We start from the raw sequence: 25309 nt of genomic DNA on the forward strand, positions 1-25309 counted from the left end.
TCCTTCTCAGGACTACACTCACCCGGACGATCAGACTACACCTTCACTAGGCAACTTGTTTGATATTGTTTTGAAAAGTTCACATTTAAATGATAGGGTCCCAAAATTTGCAGTTGCTAACCGCGATGTTCTTCTGTGCATTTTTGGCTAGGGCTAGGGGGAGGGGGCACTTGACCCATGTCTAGGTATATGGTGCCATTGGGTTGTTAAAACCCTGAATCTTCCGGTCATCAGGATGTACTGAAAGTAATTGTGTCAACATGCAGTTGTGTTTTAATGCTGATAGGGCAACTTAAAGGTCCTGACAACAATATTGTTCTGAAAAATAACTTGATGCCTTCTAATAAATACAGATAAACATAATACTCAATTAGTCTTGCAGTGGTACCCTGTCAGACCCTAATTAGGACAGCCTCGCTTGAGATTATTTACCTTGTGCAGGGTGGAGGGATTAAAAACCTTACCCTATCCAGTGGTGCATCATGATATAGCCCATATAGGAGAGTAAACTTCCCCCCCCATAAAGGATTTATTGCCGCCTAAATTACTGAGTGTACTAAGCGATTCAAAAATAAGGAGATCATTGTAAAGCAAGTCAATTCAAATTTATTTGTAAAACTCTATTGGAAATATTAGGACAATAATGATCACATTTCAGATCCTTTCTTCTGCTGAAGTATATCCAGTTGCGCTGTGGGACCCATATCCAAATCTGATATTGTGGTAGACACATGCTGGCAATGGCAAACTATTCTCCCAGCCCAAGTAGCTGAAGATCCATCGAACCAGCCACCTGTAGGCTGTAGCTCTAAGAAATCTGTAATAAAGGTTTGAAGACATATTGTGCGAAAATCAACATGATTTGTCTTGCAGATAGAAAAAAAACATCCAGGACAGTCTTGAATACAGAGGATGACAAAAAATTATTTACAAATTGTAAATCTTGCTGTTATGTAAACAAATTGTACTCAGTCGTTTTTTGAGGTGCCACTTTTGCGGCAGCACATTTAATTTAATTTAATAATAAGTTCTTATATAGCGCATTAAAATTGAACTCTATGCGCTTTACAATTACAAAATTAACAAAATTTCAATAAAAATCCTATACATGCAATTCGCTACTCTATCTAAACTAATGAATTATTACGTGTTATACATATGTTTGACAACGTACGATATCAAAAAATCTGGTGGCTTAATTTTTGAAAAGATAAGTTTTCAATAAGCGTTTAAAGGAGTCAACAGATTCGGCGTTTTTTATGCATTCAGGTAGTTGATTCCACAAATACGGTGCGGCGTAGGAGAATGCTCTTTGCCCATACGTTTTAGTTCGAATTGTTGGGACCTCAAGTAGATTCATATTTGATGAACGAAGGTTTCGTGCTGGAATATATCGACTAAGAAGTTCAACAAGATAGGTTGGAGCCATGTCATTTAGTGCTTTGTATGTTATCAACAGTATCTTGAATTGAATTCGTTTTGTGACCGGGAGCCAATGAAGTTTCATAAGTATAGGTGTTATACTGTCTCTTGATTTAGCACCGACTAACAAGCGGGCAGCTGTGTTTTGGATCCGTTGGAATTTTTCGATGTCACAAATCGGTAGACCGTACAATAGGCTATTACAGTAATCAAGTCTCGATGAGATGAAGGCATGTATCAATCTTTCATTTTGCTGCGTCGAGAGGTATTTACGAACGCGACCAATATTTCTGATTGCTAGAGACGACGATTTACAGATGGAATTTATATGCGAGCGTAAGTTCATCACAGAATCAAGCATGACGCCTAGGTCTCGGACAGTATTAGATAAATTAATGATATCATCTCCAATATTGATATTACAGAAAGGAGGATTTTCTGAGAAGCGTGAGAGGAAATGAATGATTTCTGTTTTTGAAGGGTTGCACTGCAATCTGTTTTTCTTGGCCCACTCCATGATTGCATTAACACATGATTTCAATCTTTCAACATTTCGCCATTTCTGTCCCGAAGCAACGGTGTCACCTGTCTCCGGATTGTGCTGTTGGTCAGCGCAAGATAATCTGCATGCTGTGATGCACGATGTCCGTTCAATACTTCCATCAAATGTAAGTTTTCCAAGTGCACAGTCCACTTCCATGCAACACCTAAACTCGCGGGCTGATACCAGCATAGCATCACTGCACTGGTTACAGGAAGACCTGATGAAAAATAAAACCATGGTGAGCTTATCTCGGTCTCAAGTAGAAAAAAATAAAAGCTCATTTTCAGAGTGCAACTGAAAGGCCGCATGCAAGAGCATCACTTAAGTTGGTTGTAATTTCACCATCATGTTTCATTTTAGCTTTAGCGTATACAAACGGGGCACATTAGAGCAAGGTAAGACAAACTTACCACGTACTGGCGGGTTCCGTTTTCTCGAATCTTCGGGATAAAGAGGCAGAAGATGAGCCATCTTCATCCTCGTCTTTCTCTTCTTGTCCGTTGCTGTCACTTTCATCGGAGTTCGCTAAAGGTTCGTCTTGGTAAGCGACTATCTCGCCCATAATATCTGAACTGACTTCTTCAGAACTTGAGAATGATTCTGCATCATCCTCAGATGATGTACAAGAGAACTCTCGATCGCTTTTGATCGGTTTCCGACGTATTTAGCTCGTAATCGACAAGTAGAATAACTCAAAACCACTGCTTGATCACTGGGAACAACATCTTCTTCACAATTGATGACGTGACAGCTCTATTATTCTTCCCCAGGCTCTTGTCCCATATTTTGATGTGTTCTTAAAACCTTGTTTTGTGACTTGCTTTTTTTCGCTGAAATACTTCTCATAACATGTATTTTTGAATGTAAGAAAAAAAAGGGGAGGGGGGGATTTTCGAGTCATGTGCACTTTAAATAGTGCTCTTTATTGCGAGGATCGTGCACAAATACGTTTCTATAACCGCAGTTCAGATATATGAATTTCCTGTATTCGTTGTGTTTGAGTAATTATATTACATCGTTATCGTTTATTGACGGTCAACATCACAGTTACTCCAGGTAAAATACAAGAGAGACTTAATTGTTTATGCGTGCATTTCACAGCGCATCAATGATAGTTTGCACATTTCTAGTTATTACTGTATTGAATGAAAAGGAAGAACCACAAGGATCTAGAATTATAGGTGAACAATTTCCTCTGACGGGATAGCAGACAGCAATTATTTTAACAGCCTTAAGCTTGCTAGCAGGCGCTAGTTTGTGTTTTCAAGCGTGAGATTCAGTGCAGTGAATATTCGGTCGCCATATTGGACGGCTAGAAGATTTGGTACGAGTGACAAGGCGTGGGGAAGGGGGAAAGTGGAGAAAACAAGAAAAACCGCCTGCCCGAAACCCATGATTTCTCTCTTATCACCCCTTATACACTGCGACTTCCCCGACATGTCACGCATTCTTGAAGGAACAATCAAATGGAATAAAATGGAACCTCTTGTCTGAAACTGACAAGCGTGTCAAACAGAACATTTACGAGTAGCGATCGCGGACAGAACGGCGCAGTGATACAACAAATAAAGCGGTAAAAAGGTTGAAATAATCCGCAGAAAATTTGGAAAACGAGGAAGGTAGAATTTGTAAAACCAGGCTGGTCCTTCGATGCGGAAGAACAACTTACATTTTAACGGAAAAATTATTTTTGAACTTCAAAAGAAAAGAAAACAGGGGCCTTGGGTTTCACGACTCAACGAACAAAAGTTGGAAGCTTTAGTTAGTGACCTTGGTGGTTAGTTGACGTATTTATCTAAGTTATCCTACATAACTTGCAATTTATGAGGTCGCACATTAAGAAGCAAATTAAAGCCGCCGCATTTTTCTTGATAGGCTAGTGGAAAATAATGTCATCTTGCCGTCTTAGGATATAAAGTAAGTCCTTGTTATATAAACAATCGTGATCATAACACAGTAATGAAGAGGTCTTTGATTTTGATCTTTATGTATCCTAATGTGCAACTTCAGACAGGTTCCTGGACTCTGCTACTCAGTTACTAACGCACAGTTTTGAAATTTTTTCACACGTATCCTGAATACAAAATAAAAGACTGATTCAACTGGCTTTGGAATCCAAAAGAACGTGTCTCACCCCAGGCCATACAAAATAGAAGTGTTTGAACGTTTGATGATAAGAAATGTTTCGCAATTCGGTTGCAACTTTTTTTGAGGCTTTGCCTCTCTTTGTTCTTGAGAAAAGCTAACGTTCTGAATTCACCCCACTTTGTCCCTAAATGGCCTACATTTATGTGGTAATTTTCGTTCAATAAGAGCACAACTTTAGAAACGAAACTAATTATGGTCCGCGCTAAGAACAGCTTCTTTTATGTCATAACACCACCCAGTGCATTTTCTTTCGGAGTATTAGGAAAAACGTTTAGTCCTAAAAAGTAAACTGAAAGAGTTTGGAATATTTCTTATACCACATATCAGTCGGATAGAGGTAAAAAAGACAACAACGTGACTTTGATTGCATCCTCCGTGCATAACTAATAACCTCTTTTAAAGCTTAGAATAATCTTTGAGCAAATGGGAGGTAATTTTGGCGTCCTTTTGTTTCTTAACGAAAATGTTTCAATCTTACACGATTGAAAATATTAAGGACCTTCTTAAGTAGTGTTTTACTTTCCTCTTCACCGTTTTAAGTCAAAAGTTATGATCTGATATTGAAAGTGGCAATGATGCAAAAAGTAGCCACACGAGGACATAAGTCAACATATCATGATTGCAAGGCATATTTCCATTCTTTAAAAATGAATGTAAACATTTTAAGTTAAGTCGAATTCTTATTTGTCATCAAGATTCAATAGTTTGATCTTACAGTAGTATAAATGAAATGATTATCACGGTTCATACCATTGATAGCTTTTTAATAAGAAGAACGCTGAACAGTTAAAAAGAAGAAACATAATTCCATGAGTTCTAAAGATGGTTCGCGCAGCGGCGAGCTTTCACAATGCGCTCTTAGTGAAAATAGGCCGCTAAAGCCGCTTCAAGTCTCTCTCTAAAAGCATCTCAGTGCATTTCGGCTCAAAGAACTCAATTTCTTCCAAATTTTGCCTATGAATCTTTTATAGTGTAAAAGTAAACGAAACCCTCTTTTCTCTCTTTTTTTTTATATTTTTTGGAACCTAACAAAGTAAACTTTTTACGAGCGGAAATCGCTCTCGGCGCACAAAGGCCCAGCTTTTATTCTCGGCTCAGAGCAAACTTCCAACTTCTTCCTCAAGCGATTTTTTATTCAGACTAACTAAAATACTGTACAGGAGTATGAAAATGTTAAAAAGCTTGAGGTTCATAAACTCAGGAGAGAGGACCTTTCTAAGTTTATGTCGCGCACTACCATAATACTACAGGTTACATTTTCCAATCTGAAATTAAATAACTACAAGTACTATTTTATTCAATACGAAAAATTTAGTAATGAACAGTAGGAAATATTTTGGATAAAATAACATGACTATTTCTCTGTTATCTTAATCTTCCATGATTTATTTTTTCTCCATGCCTGAGTGATAAATTAAACAAGACAGTAGATAGCTTAGAGCAAAGAGTCAGCTTTCTGCGGCTGTATCATTTTTAATGGGCATGGAAATTTTTCTCTGCTAAATGCTGTTGCATGGCATCATGAGGAATAAATGAAGCTTCAAAGTGCTCAATTCAGGCATCAACCTAGGGTTTGCGATATGAATTTTTGTACATAAGCTTTTTGTTCAATTTTGGGTGGCATTTTCGAAATCATTTCACTGTCGTGCTATATGCCTGAAGGGTCAGCCCTCTAACTTGCTTGTGCAAAGACGTAGCAAAGAATTATGAGAGAGGTAATTTTACTCAAATGGCGTATGATTCCATAGTCTTCAACAGGAAAATTTAAATTTAGTGCAGCCAATGCCGCAATGTATGATCTCATATCTTGCTCACCTACCCACGCTGAGTCGAAATATTTCAAATCACTTCCCACATTCAACAATGCGCACTTTGAGTGATCTTGCACGCATCGACGGGTTCATTTCGATCAATAGCATTGACCCGGCCATGGATATTCAAAGGGCAGATAACGCTGCTACGGATGAATGACTAACCAGCCCATAATTTTTGACAAAAATTATTGCACTTTCTTACCGGATCGCGATTTCTGCTGTGGATAGCGTTATCCACTCTAAGAACAACCGGGGCCAGGACTCGTTATTTTACTCATAGCAATATATAACCTTTACAATAAGTTCACAAAATAGTGAGGCAAGAAAATCTCCAAATTAAGTAGTTTGAACTCAGCAAGGAGTGCTTAAAACGTAGCGTCAAAAGGGAGAGAGAAAGATTAAACTTAGGGAAACCGAAATTAACAGGAAACCTAGCCGATGAGAATAGGTCATTTTGGAAAGGTAGTGGGCCATGGGTAACGGGTTGTCCGTGATTGCTTTGAGTACGATAAGAATAAAGTTATTTGGCATCTTGTAGATAAGTTGTGCCCATTATTTTATTTCAAGGGGTCCTTTTTTCTTTTTTGTCTTCATGTTAAAAGAGTTGCAATTAGAAAATCGCCTTTGTGGGTTGTTTACGCGGCATATCAGTTTGGCGAATGATCAAAGAGCCAACACGAGACTTTTCATGGTTTTACTGGACGAATAAAGCTTAAAGATCTCATCTAAAAAGCAATGATCAATTTTCCCGCTTTTTATATCTAATGAGATTGTCTTCAGCTGGTTATTAAAAGGGAACATCCAGCCCTTCAAGTCATACGACTACCCTATACTGATTTGAGCGACTAGTGGCAAAAATTCTATGGGGTGAGTTTGATCAATTTGGCACATCATTAAGGCACATCATTAAGGCACATCATTAAGGCACATCATTAAGGCACATCATTAAGGCACATTATTAAGGCACATCATTTAGGTAAATATCTTTACAAAACGACAAGGAAACAACCACTGCCCATTCAAGGTAAAGCCTCTCACATCGCTTCTCGAGCAACTGAGCAAATTTGTGAGTGAGATAAACACTTGCAAGACCCAAATGAATACAAATTGCCCCTTGAGGCTGTTAAACTAAGGGGATACTTAACAAACACATCTGTATATTTGTTTTTTTTTTATTATTATTATAATTATTATTATAACAATAATTATAATAATATAAATGACTGTGCCTCTCCTAATGAATAAATAATGATGACGAAAGATTATTTTAGTTACAAAGCTTTACTCGAGGGAAAATTAATGCAGTGATTTTCGTGAGGAACGGAAATGTTCCTAGAACTTCTTTAATGAACTTAAGACTTAACACTTTTTTTCGAGAAGGGGGAGTAAAGGAAGTTTCTCATTTGCTTTTTTATTCCCCAGACATCACTCTCTCTATCTTAACTAAGAAATGGAGTCGCCCGACGGGAAGCAAATAATCCATACGGCCAATACCATTTCCATGGCTACTGGTTTTTAAGTGACATTTTCCTTGCTACAATTGTGAATATTTTCAAAACACTCTTTGCTGTCTAATACAAAATCAGCTACTGTTTTTTGAAATGACAAAGTATAGCGTGAATGGATGAACTTTGTACCCAGGCAATACACAGGCAATGCCTAACTGGTTTACGCAGGAGAAACGGGGCGAAGGTGGGGGGGGGGGGGAGGAGAGGGTAAGAGGAAGAGGAGAGAGCAGAAGTTGTGGGGTAAAAACTGCCCCACGATGTTCCAAGGTATGTCCTGCATTTGAATAACCTTGCTTTTGAATACAGTCATTTATATCCATTTTATTATTACCGTTCTGATTATTAATACCTTGTTCCTCTTTCCACGGCTAATATCTAATACGTGCGCCACGTGTTTTCGTTTTGAGCGATTCTCTTACTCGCTGCAGTTGGCGGAAAGCGCAGTTTTTACTGACAAGTGATTTAGCGACTACAGCAATCGATTTGAATGGTTGCCTGGATTTATTGCCACCACTTAATCAAAAAAATAGTTTACATCAAAATTCCGCTACACTTCTACATAATCGCGTTTAAGTTTAACCCTTTATTTCCTAAACATCTTTTACTTGGCAACCTTCATGATGACATAGCGGGTTTTTCAGCGTCCTTTGCTGCACTCACACTTAGGATTAGGCTGGGCCCAAGGACACCCACAAAACCAACACGGGCAGTAACTGATCCCTGAAATGATAGAGAGTAAAGTTAGATAAGCAAGGAAATTGAGGCTATGACAGTTATTAACCTAGGCCGATTGTTTATTTTCGAATACGGGACCGGTTAATTTATACGAACCATTGATGTTTTCTGATAAATTAGTTTTGTTTTTTCTTTCGAACACCACTTTTGAATTTGTGCAATTTACTCAAGTAATTGCGACGGAGTCGCCTTATCTGTAAAAGTATCGCACATACGTTTCTCCATGGCTGTGTCCTCTTTCAACGCTTCACCTAAGGACATTAATAATGACAGACTAGATAAATACGTAGGTGCGTTCTCAAAGATGGTCTCAGATCACAGACTCCACAGAGCAAAAATAGCAATTCAAATCGACGATCCTTTGCCATGGATTACGCTATATTTGAAACAGACTAGAGGAAATGACTAGCCTCGAAAATCCAACATTGCTGACATTGCTGCAAGTAAGCAGACAAAGAGCTTTAGAATTATTTTTATGCTAGAAGTACAGCTTAATCTCTACTCAACTTGTTTCGAGTCGGAGCTAGGGAATACTCTGACTCGTATTTGTTGTTTTTTGGATTTTTCTGGAAATCCCATACATTTCCTTACACGATTTCGCCGCCATTAACTCCTCAATACGCACGCGCGTCCGGAATTTTGACAAAAAATTCTGGCAATGAGTAACAAGGTAATTTTGTCTTATCAACCGAATTGATTATGTAAATTGGCCACCGTGAGGACTTTAAAAGCTGACATTTCGAGCTGATAAAGAAATCTGAGACCACAGGGTGCTCTTAAGAAAAAAAGGAGTTTCTAACCTTACTCCTAATGGTGGTCGGTTCAACGAACTTGTTCTGACTACTAAGACAAAAAGCCATAGGATGTATTTTTTTTAAACCATGCCATGTCAGGAACTCAGTACATGAGTTTGCAACCGACAAGCATTAGACTGTTCAGGGGTGTTCTTGAGGAGAAAGGAATACCGATGGATTATATCTGTTTTGATAAGATCGTGGTCTGCAGGATTTTACCTTCACATTGATATCCATTCCCGCTGAATCCAGGATTACAAGAGCAGTTGTAAGATCCCTCAGTATTTCTACAGTTGGCATTCTCGCTACAATTGTGGTTTTGAACACACTCGTTGATGTCTGAAATGAAATCAGCGGATTGTTAAAAGAAATGGCAAAGCAGGGAAAGTGTTTTAATATTCAGCCAACAGGTACAAATTGTTAAACTTACTCCTCATAATATTAAAGAAAATAATAATAATAGTAATAATAATAATAATAATAATAATAATGATAATACTACTTATAATAATAACAATAATAACAATAATAATCTATCTGGATGTAGTGCATTGGCACAGACTAAGTACCTACAGAGTTACAACAATGCTCTCAAGATCTTATTCTTTGAAGTGCTTAGATCTTTGGAGTAATGATTACTTAAGTTGAACCGTGGTTCCCACAAGTCACACCCAAGCCCTTGTATGAAAATGAGCATGCGACCACCTTCTGAGACATCCCATTATTCGCTGACACAACTCAAGTGAAAGCTAATCGAATCACAGTCATTGACAAGACCAGCAAGCAAGTCAGAGTGATTGAAATGAGCTGTCCATGGCTGGAGAACAGTGAGTCTAAAGATTTTGAGAAGACAACGAAGTACAGTCAACTGAGACTAGAGCTGACGAACCGATACCCTGAGTACAAAGTCAATCAGTATAACATCATGGGGGATGACCTTGGGTGCTGCTCGAAAAAGGTTGAGAGAAATATTAAAGAGCTTGTAGGAGATAAGTGTGAATCAATTATGCACCAAATGCAAAAGGCAACCCTGTCTAGTTCATAACACATCGCCAGAATGTTCAAGTTGAGCGTTCAGACATCTTTAGGAATTTTGGACACCCATTTTGAGAGAAACTTTATCTTGTATTACATATCTTAGGGTTCCCATAAGAAAATGGACAGCTATATGAACGCTGTTTTTCAACTTATGAACAGTTTTATTTTGTAATTAAGACGTCCATAAAGCCTTTAGGATTTAATTGAGTTATTTATATTGTAAGAAATAGACAACTTTTTCGAGAGACATGTTTCGGCATGCTTATGCCATTCTCAATCAATGAGTAACTGAACTTGAGTAATTATATAGCATACAAGTAGATGAATAAAATGTTTACAGTATGATGTAATAAAAAAGAGGGATCACATTTTTTTCCTGGGCAACCGAGCTCGATATGCATTTGTCGTACTCGATTACCATTCCTGCTCGATTAGTTGCCCAGGAACAAAATGTGATCCCAAAAGAGGGTACTAATTACAACCCGCACAAGAAATTTGGCAAACTACCATGGATTATAGAGCATCAGGAGTACGATCTTTAACACTGAACATGTTTTTAAATGCTCTAAAATCCATGGTAGTTTACCAGTTTTCTTGTGCGGGTTGTAATTCCCGTTATATTGGCGAAACTAGTCGCCACTTCTTTACTAGGATAAAGGAGCACACGGAAGCGATAAAATAATTACCAATAACAATAACGTATGATGCACGATCCTCGCAGTAGAGAGCGCTATTTATGCAATAGCGAAAATGAAAAAAATCAGGCCTATACGGGATTCGAACCACTGACATCTGCGATTTTCTTTTTCTTTTGTGGTGGTTGCTTGCTTTTCTTTTTTTGCTTACATAATTGTGTAATTGTTGTCATAAGTTTTTAGTCGGGAAAGAAAGCCAACTGTGTTTTTAGCACAACAGAGCCACGAGAGTCGTTCCTATTTTCTTTGTTTTGACTATCCTCTGCCTCTTTTTGCATTTCAATTGCCGACATTGTCCAAGAATAACAAATTTAGTTCTAATTCAAGTTTTTTCTTGCGCAGGATCAATGCAGAAAGTCCCGAGCGAGTAAGATGGGCCCATTTTGTCCACTGGGTAGCCAATCAGAACACAGGATTCTCTTCATCTTGCCCACGGGCGCTGCGAGCGATTCAATAAAAGAGCATAATATTTAAAATAATATCAGGTTCCCATTTAAAGTGCCCATGAGACGAAAATTGACCATTTTATTTTGGGCTAATTCTTTTACAGAATGTTGAATTGGGTCAAGTTAAATCCCTTTTTGCCATTAAAAACTCAAAAAGAACCTTCGATGACCAATTTGTACCGCTTCAAAGTCGCATAAAAATCGTCCGCCATTGCTGAAAACATGTTCCAGCCGTACAGCAGGAAACGTCATCATGACGTCAAAGGCTCAACAGACTTATGCTTTGCTTTGTCGCAACTCTCTTTGTTCGCTGCAAAGAGAATCACACATAGTACATTTTTGAGAACTGTTTCGTTGTCAGTCGGGAAATGTCGACTTTGTCTGACGATGAATCGTCCCAGAAATTATCTGAAGCTTCTGGGGATAGTTTTGCACCGGCAAACGATGAATTTTGCCATGCGAAGAAAGATAAATAAAGAACGGCACGGACTCCACATTTGGCTTTTGTGGTCACATCGCTTTATCGCCTTCGAATTGTATTTTTGCTTGTTGTGAGGGATTTTCCTTTTTTGTTAGAAATGATCGAGAGATATATAAAAATTGTTTTCGGCAGTGGCTGATTGTGTATCAAGGCGGATATTGGGGGTTTTGTGAAAGCCATTTGTAGCCATTGATGTGTTTGCCCGATGCATTTGGACAATGATCTCATTGACCCTTTCCAGCGTGTTTTTTACTATCGGTGCCTTGAGAGGTTTGAAGTGAACTCTGTTGTTAAGTTGCACTTTGGCCTTATGTTTTTTTCTGTCTTATTCATGATGACTGTGTTGTGTTGCTTTGGTGAGGTTTAATTATGACAATTTTGCAAGTAGCTCTGAAGGGCGGGAGAAGACTGAACCGGTTGCATTCAGTTTGCTATGAAACGGTAGTGGTTCTTTGTTTTGTCCGTGAAAGGTGTAACGGAGGCGCTTTGGTCTTGCGAATAAATCTGGCAAAACTTGGCCTGATTTCACATTCATTTGTCACGGGTGTTGGGATGAATTTAGGACCCTTTGATAGCACGCTGACTTGGCTGTCAGAGGGTTGATAGTTTGAGAGGATTTTAAAGAAATTTTCATTTTCTCAGTTTTTTTGCTGCAAGCCTACATTTTAAAGCGTTTCTACACTCTATGTGTCTTCAGCTGTTTGTTCTACTTTCGCTGTTATTAAAGCTAGCTTTTGTTCAGAGTCAGAGCGCACAGTTATATTTTTCATATCTTTTGTGAAAGTAAGCCCCTTGAGGTCAGAAATCTAATTCCTCAATTCGGCTATTTTATCATTCGTATTCACAATGTTCACCGAGTACTTTCCTTTGTGTAAGGTGTTCTGCCAGAGAGTTGTTAAAGGTGGATATTTATCAGCGCATATGTAAAGATGACAAAACCCGTCGAGGTTCGTAGACTTCGCTTTCGTCGAGATCGCACAGAGGACGGTTTTTCTCTTCCCTTCTTTTCAACGGTAGGCACTGAACCCGACAGAATTCTTCGCCTAGATCCTTCAAGGTACACAGATCTCTCGAAACAGTCCTCCGAGAAGTGTTCGGAGTAGATCACAAATAATCCTGCAGGATTGTAGCTTACTCAGCGAGTTCGTACAAGTCGCAAACGTTTTTCCCGCTCTGATCTATTTCCAAGGCTCCGACACTGAGAAATACCTATAGCATGGTCTGCACGATTACTTCAGCTTTGAATTACGCACCGATGCGTTGTCATTTTTGTCTAGTTTTTGTAAGAATAGAGTAAAGCATTCTGTTATGTTTACCTGACATTTTGCCATGTTAGATTTTGGCGTTGAGCCTTTGACGTCACTTCCTCTGAGTCCTGCGATCAATTTCCTGAATATGGTCAAATAATGGCGGACGCGAAATCGTTAGTTTAACGGCCCGAAAAAAGATCATTCTGGTGCTCGGTCTAGACTGAAATTTAGCAGAGCAGGTGAACGAGACACACTAAACACGAAAATGAAAAAAACTATGTACGAATATTTTGATCTCAGGGGCACTTTAAGGTAGCCTTGTCAGGACCAGCTCTATAGGTTTTTTGCGCTGATATGACAAAGCATCATGTTCTAAATACTATTTAGTACCTGTGCATTTGTGTCCGTCAGCACTGAATCCTTTTTTACAAATGCACTTAAATAATCCCTTTGTATTGTTACAAGTGGCAGTTGTATTGGTGCAGTTGTGGCTGTTTTGAAAACACTCGTCAATGTCTGAAATTAATCTGCAGTCCATATCAATTATGCTGATAAAGAATAACAATTAGAAGGGGCTGAAAACTGGGCTTCCAATCTGAAAACCACACTGGTTGCTCTTAAGATAAGAAATCTAACATCACTCTCAAATATAATGCAACGGAGGCTGGGCTCAAACTCTTTCTGACAAAGCCATAAATTGTAGTTTTCTTAAGCCACAGCTTCTCAGGAACTCAGTACATGATTGTGCAATCGGAAAGCAATATAACAGTCTGTGGTATTCTTAAGGAGTAAGGAATACCGATGGACTGTATGTGTTTCATGAGATCGCGTTGTGCAGGATTTTACCTTCGCATCCATGTCCATCCCCGCTAAATCCAGGATTACAAGAGCAGTCGTAAGATCCCTCGGTATTTGTGCAGTTGGCGTTCTTGCTACAATTGTGGTTTTGAACACACTCGTTAATGTCTGAAATGAATTATCGGACTGTCAAAAGAAATGACAAAGCAATGACAATAACAATAATAATAATAATCGAACAACAACAAACATATGAAACATATGAGTGAACTGCGGTTATGAGACGTATATAAGAACGATCCTTCGCAGTAAAGCACTATTTGAGCAATAGTGGAGATCAGACCTGAAAAAAAAATTTTTTTTTTTTCAGGTCTGATCTCCACTATTGCTCAAATAGTGCTTTACTGCGAAGGATCGTTCTTATATACGAATAATAATAATGATGATAATAGTAATAATAATAATAATAACAAGAATGATAATAAGAGTTATGATAATGATAATGAAGAAAAGAAACCGTTACAATTCAAATACTGCCTCGCAAGAATCCATAAATTTGCATTAATTTTAAACGTTCCTATATAGTTAAAGCAAACTAAGGGTTCACTATATAGTTAAAAATGATAATGGTCCTGTTGCTAATGATAACAATAACGGAAATAACAATAATAATAATAATAATAGTAATAATGATAATTACACCAATAGTAATAAAAATATAGAAAGAGGGAAAAACAAAAAACAAAAACAAAAAAAAAAAAAAAGGAAAAAAAATTTGTTCCCACTCTTTTCCTTGATACCACAATATCACATCTCCGTCAAGTTTTTTGCTTTTTATGCAGGGAGGTTGGTAAGTTGAAGTCTTTAAAATGTAGCAAATAATAATAATAATAATAATAATAATAATAATAATGATAATGATTATAATAACAATGATGATGATTATGATGATGATAATGATGATAGTGACAATACCAATACTAATAACAATACAAAAAAATTAAAGATAATTAAAAAACAAAAAAACAAAAAACAAAACAAAAACAAAAAATAGAGCTTGTCTTCTTTTCCTTGATACCACAATATCGAATCTTCGTCAAGGATTTCGCTTTTTAGCCAGGGAGTTGGCAAGTTTATGTCTGAAAAATCTCGTGCTCTGAATAATGTGACATACCTGTGCAGTTGTATCCATTACCTCTGAAACCAGGATTACAAGAACAGTTGAATGATCCCTTGCTGTTGGTACAAGTGGCGTTGTTCTTGCTACAATTGTGGATATTTTCGGAACACTCGTCGATGTCTTCAATAGAGTCAACAGGCCGTGCCCATAATTATAATAATTTTAACGCGGCTGTAACGCTGGTAGGAGGGGTGAGGTGCAAAGAGGAAAGGAGACTTTAAAGTGGCTGAACACAGTCTTCGCGCGCGCTTTTGCAGATGCAACTCAGCGCGCGCGCAAGGATTGCAAAAAAGAAACATGCCGTCAATAGAGCGGTCGTTTTATTTACTCAACACATATCCCCACAATCTGTGCTATTTTTATAGTTGACGCAGTGTATTGAGGGCTTTATTCTCTTATTACAAAGACATGTTAGAAAAATTGACGGGACAAAGAACCCTCAGCTTTTTCGTCGTTAGCGAGAAAATCCAGTTAAATGCAACGCATGCGTAGTAATTAAAAAATAGCGATTGAATGGAAAATTGCTTTCTCGGAAATATGTCTATTTCTTAAGAAGCACTCATTGCAATTTCACGAAATTTGGCCCAAAAATACTTTAGGAAATATGTAACTGTAGTATCGAAAAAAATAGATTTTTAACGAAGGAAATTCTAGATAATTGAGTGAACCTTCAACAAGGGATGATTAAAGATCTCTCTGTTAAACTGTTAGCAAAATGGTGTGAACTTGTGAGTATCGTTACAAGCTCGTTGCATGCAAATTATAAAGACAAACTAATGACTAAATTTTCTCCAAATGAAAAAATTCCATTTTAAAGGCCTGTTTATATTTATTCCTGTCGCCATGACAAAGGTGCATACGTCAGCTTAACTATCAAAAAAACAAAGTTTGTGTTGTTAACTTGTTTGCTGCCAGTTTTAGCGACCGAGAGATCAAGGGAGTTAGAGAAAATGGTGAAAGAAACACAGGTATCAAAAACTATGTTCAGCCACCTTAAGCATATTATGCTTTGAATATATTGCAAACTTTGATGGTAAAAGTGAAAATTGATAATCATTTTGAACGCAACTTCGAATGATAGACATCGCGATTAAGGCTTTTAAGTTTCAAAAGATACATTGTAATTCTCAGATGCAGATCCGTACGTTTTTTTACGCAAAATATCGCGTTCTAGATAATATGAAATACCTGAGCAGTTATAACCATCCCCTCTGAAACCAGTATTACAAGAGCAATTAAACGATCCCTTGCTATTAGTACAAGTGGCGTTGCTCTTGCTACAATTGTGGATATTTTCGGCACACTCGTCGATGTCTAAAATGAAGCCAACAACTAATATTCAATATTGTGACAAACTATAACAATGGGAAACTGAGAGGAGAGAGGATATCACTATAAAAGCTGAGGGAAAATTTCTGCTTTTCAGAATTTCATAGTTGCAGCTCAAGCTCATCTTAGTTCCACAAACAGACAAGTCAGAGAGGTGAGTCCCTGATCATTAATTTTATCGCAAAAGCACACGAGGATTGAATAAAACCTTTTAAAGCTGTCCATGGATTTTCAGAGTTTTTATGATTTTCTGCGTTGATTAAAATCATTCAGTAATCCACTCAGCAATTATTCTACCGGAGCATCACCTTCCGAATCATATCATGCTACCATTTATAGTGCTTTAATCCGGCCAGTTCTAAAGGTTTTTTCGCGCTGATTCGAACAGCATCATGTTCTGAATACTGTTTAGTACCTGTGCAGCTGTACCCGTCACCACTGAATCCTGGTTTACAAATACACTTGAAAGATCCTTTTGTATTATTACAAGTGGCAGTTAGATTGCTGCAGTTGTGGCTGTTTTGAGAACACTCGTCAATGTCTGAAATTAAATCAGCAGTCCTTGTCAATTACAGTACTAAAGAATTACAAAGAGGAGGGTATCAGTATTGGGGCTTCCATTGGAAAAAAACAAACAAACAAACAAACAATCAAACACAAGGCAATGTAAGGAAAAGAGACTTTTAACCTCACTTCCAGTGTGAGAGGTGTAGTGGCCTCATGGTAGGTGTGCTCGACTCTGACTCTCATGGTGCCTTTCTTCACCCAGGTGTTTAAAAGGGTACCGGCGAATTCAATGCTGGGGGGTAACCCTACGAGGTAACCCTGCATCCTATCCATGGGGTAGTAGTAGTACTCATGGTCGCTTCATGCTACAGAAATCGGAGTTAATTGCAGGTTTGATGGGCCATTTGGCTCGTAAACAGACTTTACCTTACCAATGGGGGGTGGCTCAAACTTATTTTTACGCCAAAGAAGAAGACATAAAATGTACTTATCTTATATTATGTCATGTCATGCTCTGCTGGATTATACCTTGGCATTTATGTCCATCTCCGCCGTATCCAGGATTACAAGAGCAGTTGTAGGATCCCTCGGTGTTTGCACAGTTTGCGTTCTTGCTGCAGTTGTGGGTTTTTTTAACACACTCGTCGATGTCTGAAATAAATCGACGGACTATAACCATAATTGTTATCTTCAAAAGAAGGAGATGGGTGGGGGAGGGGTATTGCTAATATGCAAAGGAAAACTGACTCTGCCTCATGTTAATCCAGATCTGCAAGAAGAAAGGCTTAATATCTGAAATCTGATACTCGAAGTACCATAGAATTAGGATTTTAAAACGCGAATTCCTACCATAGGTTAGCTAGGATTATGCATCATGCTCTGAACAATGGTCATTACCTGTGCAATTGTCTATATCCCCGCTGAATCCAGGATTACAAGAGCAGTTGTAAGATCCCTCGGTATTTGTACAGTGGGAGTTCTTGCTGCAGTTGTTGGTATTTGTAACACACTCGTCGATGTCTGAAATAAAGTCAATGGATCATGCCCATGATCGCTTTCATCTCTAGCAAAGAGTGGAAATGAAATCAACGAACCATACCTATGATTGTTATCATCAAAAGGAGAGGGGATGGGGAAGGGGGGGGTTGTTAATTTGCAAAGGAAAACCAACTCTGCTGCATGTTAATCCAGCTCTGATGGAGGAACGGCTGAATTATCCTAAATACGATACTCAAATTACCTTATAATTAGTATTATAAAACGCATAATTCTACCATAAATTAGACTGGTCGACTATGCATCATGCTCTGAACAATGTTCATTACCTGTACAATTGTCGATATCCCCGCTGAGTCCAGGATTACAAATGCACTTGAACGATCCTTTGGTATTTTTACAAGTAGTATTTTTATCACTGCAGCTGTGGGTATTCATAACACACTCGTTGATGTCTGAAATAGAATCGACAGAACTATGACCAAATACTAAAGAATCAATGTGGTACGAGGGGTGGTGATGTAAAGTGTTATGCAATTTCTCATTAGAGGCGTGTGATGAATGCGGATAGGAGAGTTCAAGTCCATTGCAATAATTTTCCACTGAAATAGGTCTTGATGAAAGTGGCTTGGGCTCTTAATAATATGGTAATGGTAATGGTTTGTTAGATATGAATTCGGCACTAAAATGAAATACTTCATATTTACAAGAAATTCCAAAAAATATTTACAAATTAGATGAGACTGTATAGATAAAAATTTTGCCGGGGGACTGGGTTACCGGCTCACAAGATTCTATTAACAAATTATTACAAGTGTGATATAAGTCTATTGCGATAATTCATTAAGCTTTGACGTCATTGCGGGAAAAAAACTTATTTGAAATCGTTTTGTCCTACATTTAAAAAGAGTCAAGTTATTGCTGGAGCGCAGCTGACAGCCGTGTGCGTCTAGTCTTTTCTGTGGAATATAGATTAAAGCGGGCAAGATGGACCTCTTGCCCATTGTGATCCCGTAAAGAAAAAAAATACTGCGTGAATCAAAGTTACCGAGTTTGTGTTTTTTTAATTTTGTCAGCGATGTAGACGCAAAAAGCGGGAGGAGACAGTCAAAACAAAAAAGACACAAACGACTTTTGTGGGTTTATCGTGCTACAAGAACAATTGGTTTCCATTCCTGACTCTTAAGAAAGACAATTCATTCTTGATTCTAATAAAGCGAAATATTTTTACCATACGATAAATGCTTTACTGCCCAAGCTTGTTTGGTCAATATGGCCGGACGTTAGCCCCGTTTTATTCCGTTTTAATGGATCTCGACTTCGTCTCAGGACACAAAACGTAAAGAAATTAACCCGGCCAATCCTAGCAGTATGCAGGACGCGTGTCATATATGGACTCCGTTCACCATAGAGTCTCTGTAGCTCAGTGGTCTGAGGTTTGATTCCCCAGGCGGGCTCGCAATTTTTTCGTTGTCCTACGCTCGTAACGAGACAAAAAACATCTTTCTCTACGTCTTTACCGGGCTCGAAACGTACCACCTTTTCATTCCAATCTATTCTTGTTTTTCTTGTTGCCATGTTATCAATGAAAGTTTATTGGATCGAAAAGATTCACTCAGCAGGATTATACCTTTGCATTCATATTCATCCAATCTGAATCCAGGATTATTACAAATGTAGTTGTTCATGTAAGATCCCTTGGTATTTATACAATTGACATCATCGCTACAGTTGTAAGAATTTAAAATACAGTTTTCGATGCCCTAAATATAATCAATGGATTGTATCCATGATCGTTGTTGTCTTTAGGAAGGAGGGGAGGGGAACGAGGGGCTAATGTACAATGTAAAACCAATTCTACCGCTTGTTAATCCAGTTGTGTAGGGGGAAACTTTTGTTTCTTAGATGTGATGGTTGGAGTACGTTATAATTAGTATTATAAAACTTGTATTTCTACAATGTTCTTTACCTGTGCAATTATGTATATCCCCGGTGAATCCACGTTTACAAATGCACTTGAATGATCCCCTGGTATTTTGGCAAACGACGTTTTCATTGCTGCAGTTGTGGGTATCTGTTGCACACTCGTTGATGCCTAAATAAAGTCAAAATACTGAATGACAGAGGTCGCAGGAATTGGGGGGGGGGGGAGGAAATATGACGTGTAATGCTTTTTGTCGCCAGCGGTGTGTGAAGAAGCAAGTTAGAACAAAAGTGCGGGGCTATGGAGAGGAAAATTCTTCACCCCACTTTTCCCGGCACGGAATGCCTGTAATAGGCTGGAGTGACATGCCAACTCGAAAACACATAATGGGGCTCGCATGAGTTCCTTTCTAAGAGCAATAAAATTGAAATTTCGTTTCATAAGTAGAGCCGATTTTGAATCTTAAACCCTCCGAAGGAATAGGCCCCCGTGTTGTAATAAACTGTACAAAGTTAATTTTAATTATTTTAAGTCTTGCCTTTTTCACAATCGTGGCCAGTGAATCCAGACACACATAAGCATCGATATCGTTTTCTTGTGAATCCCGACTGGCAGGTGCCGTGGTTTTTGCATGGAGATTGAGCACAAAAATTCTTAAAAATAAAAGGAAAAAAGGAAATGGGATGTCACAAGTAATTGCTCAATACCTTAACAGCATTATCCGACCTCTCCCTGAGAACTTAAGTAGAAAATAAAAAAAAAAAGAAAGAGAAAATAAAAGAAATCTGGAGGGGGCGCCTGTAGATAGGATTTAAAGAGTATAGTCACGTTCCTAAAAACAGCATTTAGGAACTCCGGTCGTAGCTCAATTGTATCTTTCTGCCAGTTCTAAGCATCCCCTGAGCCATCGGATGGATCAAATCATTGCGATTGCTTTCCAGCTTCGAAAACAATGGAATAAAACTGCCTTTTGCAGAAATGCCTTAAAATGACCACTCCAGTTATCTTTGCTCACGAGAAAAGTCTTTTTAGAAGCGTGGTTGTGCTTTCGTTAATAGGACAGCGATCAATTGTTTACTCAAGGCAGGTGAGCATGGTTCCAAAATCGATGCGACAAATTACTCGCTTATGTTAACAATGTTAGGTGTCTTCAAGGCACTCAAAGATTTTTGTTTTTGGTAATTGCTTATCTACAAATGATCCGTAACGACGTTAGCAGGTGTTTACAATTATGTAAAATAACAAATAATGGATGAAAGTATCCCCCAGCTCTCATGAATAGCTTAAAGAGAGAGAAGCGCGATTGACATTTAATTAACAGCTCGTCCATGTACCTTAGTTCCATGGTACACGTAGTTCGCTGCTTGTACCAGATCCTCATCATACTCTTTAGCCGTTGAGTTATTCAGTTCACAGTTGTGTGCTTCTGCTCCATTTTCTCCAAAATAAAAGTTAACACTAACGCAGTTATCGTCCAGGTAGCAACGACATTCGCACGTGTCCCTGTCAATCACACTGATATTTGCTATGGTGTGGTTAATGAGACGTTCTCCAACGAAGAACAGAGTCGATGGAAAGGCTAATATACGGCATTGATCTAAAAATACAAATCATTAAAAGTTAAATGGCGACAGGGGTAATGAATTTTAAAGGTCTCAGTTACTGTTAAACTCGCCTTCCAAGCGCTTGGTACTTATACTCATAGATAGATAGATAGATAGATAGATACTTTATTACTCACAGAATTTATAAAGCTAAGTCACTTATTTACACATATTCATTAAGATACCAAGATCAAATTAAAAGTATTCTTTATTTTTTTTTGAGCCGAAAAGGTCTTTAGAAAAAGATTGTATGACCTCCACGAGCCAGATAAGTCTTTTCTTTCTTTTCTTTTGACCCCTGTTTCCCCAGCTTACGTCAAACAAAGTATATTTCTCTTTGTTTTTCCTGGCAATTACTTTCTGCGGGACACCTGAAACAACTAGCTTCACAGTTGATTAGAATGATACCGAAAATTGCAGAGTGTACCTTGACGAGCCCAAACCCCGAAGATAATTCGTGCCCAGAAAACTCAATAACTTCAAATGTTCAATGATGAAAGAAGCAAGAAATTTCAATCATGAACTCCCAACTTGTGCCCAATATTTCAAATCACATTTTCCTCACCTATCTTTAAAGTTACGATGATAACGCGCGCGTGCAAATCCTGCTTAACTTCTAATGAGCCACTCTGATGGACATCTTTACGCAGGCATGGCCGTGTATACATAACACGACGTGTGCAGTTCACTTCAGTTGGTAAGTTCCCGTCTAGCTTAGCCGAGCTCTCTTTCTCCGATTGAGGTACACTGTACATCTTTCGAAGCTCAACAAAAGTAGATATCTGCATAAAAAAACAATGATTTTTAAGCTCTGTGAATAGACGAAAATAGTTTTGGAGTTGACGTTATGTTATCCCTAAACGCAGGACGATTTATGGCCGTAGCAAGAAATCTGAGCTTTCTTACCCTTCTTTAAAATAGTACGAAATATTTGAGTGTTGTTGAATCGATTACTTGTCTTAAAAGCTTACAATTTTCAACACAAACAAATTCTCGTCGTAAATTCTAGCAAAAACTTATTAAAACATGCTAAATGCATTTCGCAGGTGATGTAACTGCGGGAAATTCGTTCGGTTTTCGCTTCCAAGCAGAAAATTTAGCACTTCCTTGTGAAAAGTTTTGGTCTTGGAATATCTCTTGGCTTCACTTCATTTAACTCTTATGCTACCCGCGTGCTCTGAAAACTTCCTGCTGCGGTACATCCATTTTATGAAATGCATGCGCCAAGCACGAACAAATTCTTAATTTTGCATTGTGATCTTTATTTTGTTTTTGTTCTGTTTTGTTGTTCTCATTATCCATATCGAATAAACTTGGTTTAGATAAAACGTGTCCATGGTGATTTAATAAAAACCCTCGGAAACCGCCATTGAAGATTAAAATCTTCCCATCGCTTCATTGTGCATCAATTTTGATTGAATTAAGAAAATGCACTACTAAAGAGTTGTTAAATAAAACTAATTTCAGTATGTTCATGGTTAGACATCCATATTATCTATCTCTTAGCCACCTGTCGAGTGAGAAGTTTTGATGTTCTCGCTCATTCGCAGTCAGCATTCCTTTTGCATTATTGGAAACATAATTGCTCTGCTTGCATTTCAACAACTTTCTCGCTGTTTTTATTAGCATTGAAAAAACTTACTCATTAGGCTTCCAAAATTGCGTAATACTGTATGTATATAACACAGGAAGGCTGCTATGACGGAGATAATATGCATCGAATACCGAGTTCTAAAATTACAAGACACTCATTTTGGTATATGTTTAACACCTGTCGGCAATATGTTTTCGAGGTGTATAAATTTTTAGTACGAAAATTTTCTTCAATTAAAAACGAATGATGTCAACTAAATATGAAACCAGCGAACAATTATCTACCCAAAGGGAGATTCTTATTCTAGAGGAGAATGTAAAAAGAATGAAGGCAATTCTTCGACTTAAAAAAATCTCCTCTTCAACTGGCTAATTGATATATCAATTCTTATTTCCTTGAGTCCAGGCCTAACTTTAGGCTCTTCCTTCAGTTCGTGCAAGCACTAAAATAAAGGACTTGTGAAAATATATTCATTAATTTTAGATGACGTTGATAAAACTTTAGTGGACCTTTATATGAGTGTCTGAAAAGAATTCAGTAATTGCAGATGTTGTTCGGTTATAACTAAAAAACTTTGCAAGCACACTTCACAAATTGTGAAAAAGAATCTAGAATAGTTTTGAATGAACAAAAGATAACAGCACATTAAAATGGACGATGAGTTTCATTACCCATTTTGTTAGTTAGGCCTCTATATACGAGAATTTAGTCCTCGAAAATATGCGTTTCCTTTTTTTTTTTTTTTTTTTTTGATATATTGCTTAGCTGAACAATTAAGAGCAGAATAATAAAGGTTTCTTATCAAAATATGCCTGCTTAAAAACATACCATCTGGGCAGGACTGAAATTGTCCGAGGGAAAGACCCACAGAGATAGGGAAGAAGAGGACAAAAACTCCCATGTCCGCGAAAAACCAGCTGAAAAGAAATCCTTTCGATGTTTTGGAGCCGTTGAGCAAACCGAAGAGCTTAAAAGGAGTTTGTTGACTGAGCTGTACCACCAATTAAGGTTACACTCCCTAGAAACGTGTTAGCCAATTACATGTGGTCCTGACATATGAAGGATGTTTCATCACCCGTCACAGAGACGCTGTGAGATTAATTAATGCGTGCTGAAACAGTAAACTTGGTTACTATACTCCTCAGGCAGTTATTTCCACCTTTCATTCTCTATCCGGACCAACATTCAAGGTCTTAAAACAAGTGAGAAGAATATGCTACCTTTCTAAAACGGCAAAAAATGGTTAGATACTCTAGTCTTCTCAGATAGGGACGAATAAATGGTGGTCCCGTCTCCTGCAGGATTAGGGGTAGGAGACGTTAATTTCCCATGCACGAGATTACTGTGTGATGGCTGTCCTCCCCTGGGGTGGTTGCTGGGTGGGAATTGGCCCGAAAATCCCCCATGGGGAGTGGTAATTAACATATGTATGTATCCCTAGGGAATCGTCGTGTACCTGTTTTAGTAATTATAAGCAGCATCAAATGAGAAAAAAAAAATTTCAGTTACACTGTGAAAATGCAAGCGCATAAAAAAGCCTAAATATTCAAATTGATGTCTCTGTGGCACTCTGACCAAATTTCCTGAGAATTTTTAGAACAAAATTTTAGAGATCATAGGCTCAATGAGGCATAGTCTTTAGTTAAGTGTCGCTCTCACTGAGGGTTTTTTTCTTCGGCCCGATTGCACCTGCAGTTTAATTATTCTTTTCTCCAATCTTGTGAGTTTGTTCATATGCAAATTAAAGTCGAGGAGAGGTTCTCCTCTGACTCCAAGTGAAGTTTCCATGTTTTGTTTGTTTGAGAAATGTTTGTTTGTTTTTGTTTGTGAAATGACTAAGTACATCTTTTAACATGTAGCAAGAGAGAATTTCGTGAGCGCGCTCGACACTTTCGATCGCTGTCCACGCGGGTGGTCTAGCCAGAAATCAGTTGTAGCTTGTGGCGACACAAGAAAAGGAGGATTGGAGAACAACCAAACTATGAATGTTGAATATTGCCCTAAGCAATTTTCATGAGGAAAGAAAAAAAGGAAAAACTTTCTCTCGACGAGAAGTCGTACATTACCCAACCGATATATGGAGAGTGCACTGTCAAATGCCCCAACCCAACGATTGCGTATGACAAATTTTAAACCGGAAGTTTCCGCATCTTTTCTTTAAAAATGAATAAAGGATGATAGTTTCTAAAGAAACTGTTTGGGGCTGCGTCGGTGGGGGTAACGAGATAATTTGAATATATCAACAAAGTTGAAATGGTAAATTGGCCACCGTTACGATTATAAGAGCTGACGTTTCGAGCGTTAGCCCTTCGTCGGAGCGAATAGAGGAATTATGGGTTGTGTGTGCTTTTAAAGGCAGAAAATGGAGCTATGCTATTGGTGGGAACAATTTCTTGAGAAAACTGGTTTAGACGACAATATCTACCACAAGAAAACTCAACTTGTTCAAATTAAAACTTTTGGATATTTATTGAATAGTTTTAAAAAGGTCTTTGAAACTGC

At 38.1% G+C, this 25309-nt stretch overlaps 2 protein-coding genes and 1 pseudogene across 2 annotated transcripts; all 3 read right to left on the reverse strand.

Annotated features, from left to right (window-relative positions):
* Positions 1-25309, reverse strand: part of LOC148737333 (uncharacterized) — a 381470-nt pseudogene that overhangs the window by 317392 nt on the left and 38769 nt on the right.
* On the reverse strand, positions 648-2668 carry LOC148737354 (uncharacterized). The gene is made up of 3 exons (XM_088747797.1): positions 2377-2668; positions 1954-2183; positions 648-817 (listed from the first exon to the last, which is right to left on the reverse strand). The coding sequence occupies exons 1-3, from the start codon at positions 2526-2528 to the stop codon at positions 648-650; spliced, it is 552 nt and encodes a 183-aa protein (XP_088603923.1). The 5' UTR covers positions 2529-2668.
* Positions 7162-23778, reverse strand: LOC111345490 (uncharacterized). The gene is made up of 16 exons (XM_088748689.1): positions 23636-23778; positions 21779-21995; positions 20944-21206; positions 20148-20262; positions 19655-19780; positions 18015-18140; positions 17587-17709; positions 17218-17340; positions 16598-16723; positions 16042-16167; positions 14848-14973; positions 13722-13841; positions 13266-13391; positions 9185-9304; positions 8387-8422; positions 7162-8156 (listed from the first exon to the last, which is right to left on the reverse strand). The coding sequence occupies exons 1-16, from the start codon at positions 23636-23638 to the stop codon at positions 8074-8076; spliced, it is 1959 nt and encodes a 652-aa protein (XP_088604815.1). The 5' UTR covers positions 23639-23778; the 3' UTR covers positions 7162-8073.

The sequence above is a fragment of the Stylophora pistillata genome, chromosome 2 (assembly GCF_964205215.1).
Source record: "Stylophora pistillata chromosome 2, jaStyPist1.2, whole genome shotgun sequence".
Lineage (NCBI taxonomy): Eukaryota > Metazoa > Cnidaria > Anthozoa > Scleractinia > Pocilloporidae > Stylophora > Stylophora pistillata.

Excerpts from the sequence above, each read along its gene's own strand:
- LOC111345490 (XM_088748689.1), bottom strand. Across the intron at positions 17,710-18,014 it reads GGATATCGACAATTGTACAG|ACATCGACGAGTGTGTTACA; the intron begins GTAATGAACATT and ends ACTTTATTTCAG. Across the intron at positions 8,423-9,184 it reads GAATGGATATCAATGTGAAG|GTGAAGCGTTGAAAGAGGAC; the intron begins GTAAAATCCTGC and ends TAATGTCCTTAG.
- LOC148737354 (XM_088747797.1), bottom strand. The coding sequence starts at position 2,528 with ATGGGCGAGATAGTCGCTTACCAAGACGAACCTTTAGCGAACTCCGAT. Across the intron at positions 2,184-2,376 it reads ACGGAACCCGCCAGTACGTG|GTCTTCCTGTAACCAGTGCA; the intron begins GTAAGTTTGTCT and ends ATTTTTCATCAG. Across the intron at positions 818-1,953 it reads TGTTGAAAGATTGAAATCAT|ATTTCTTAGAGCTACAGCCT; the intron begins GTGTTAATGCAA and ends CCTTTATTACAG.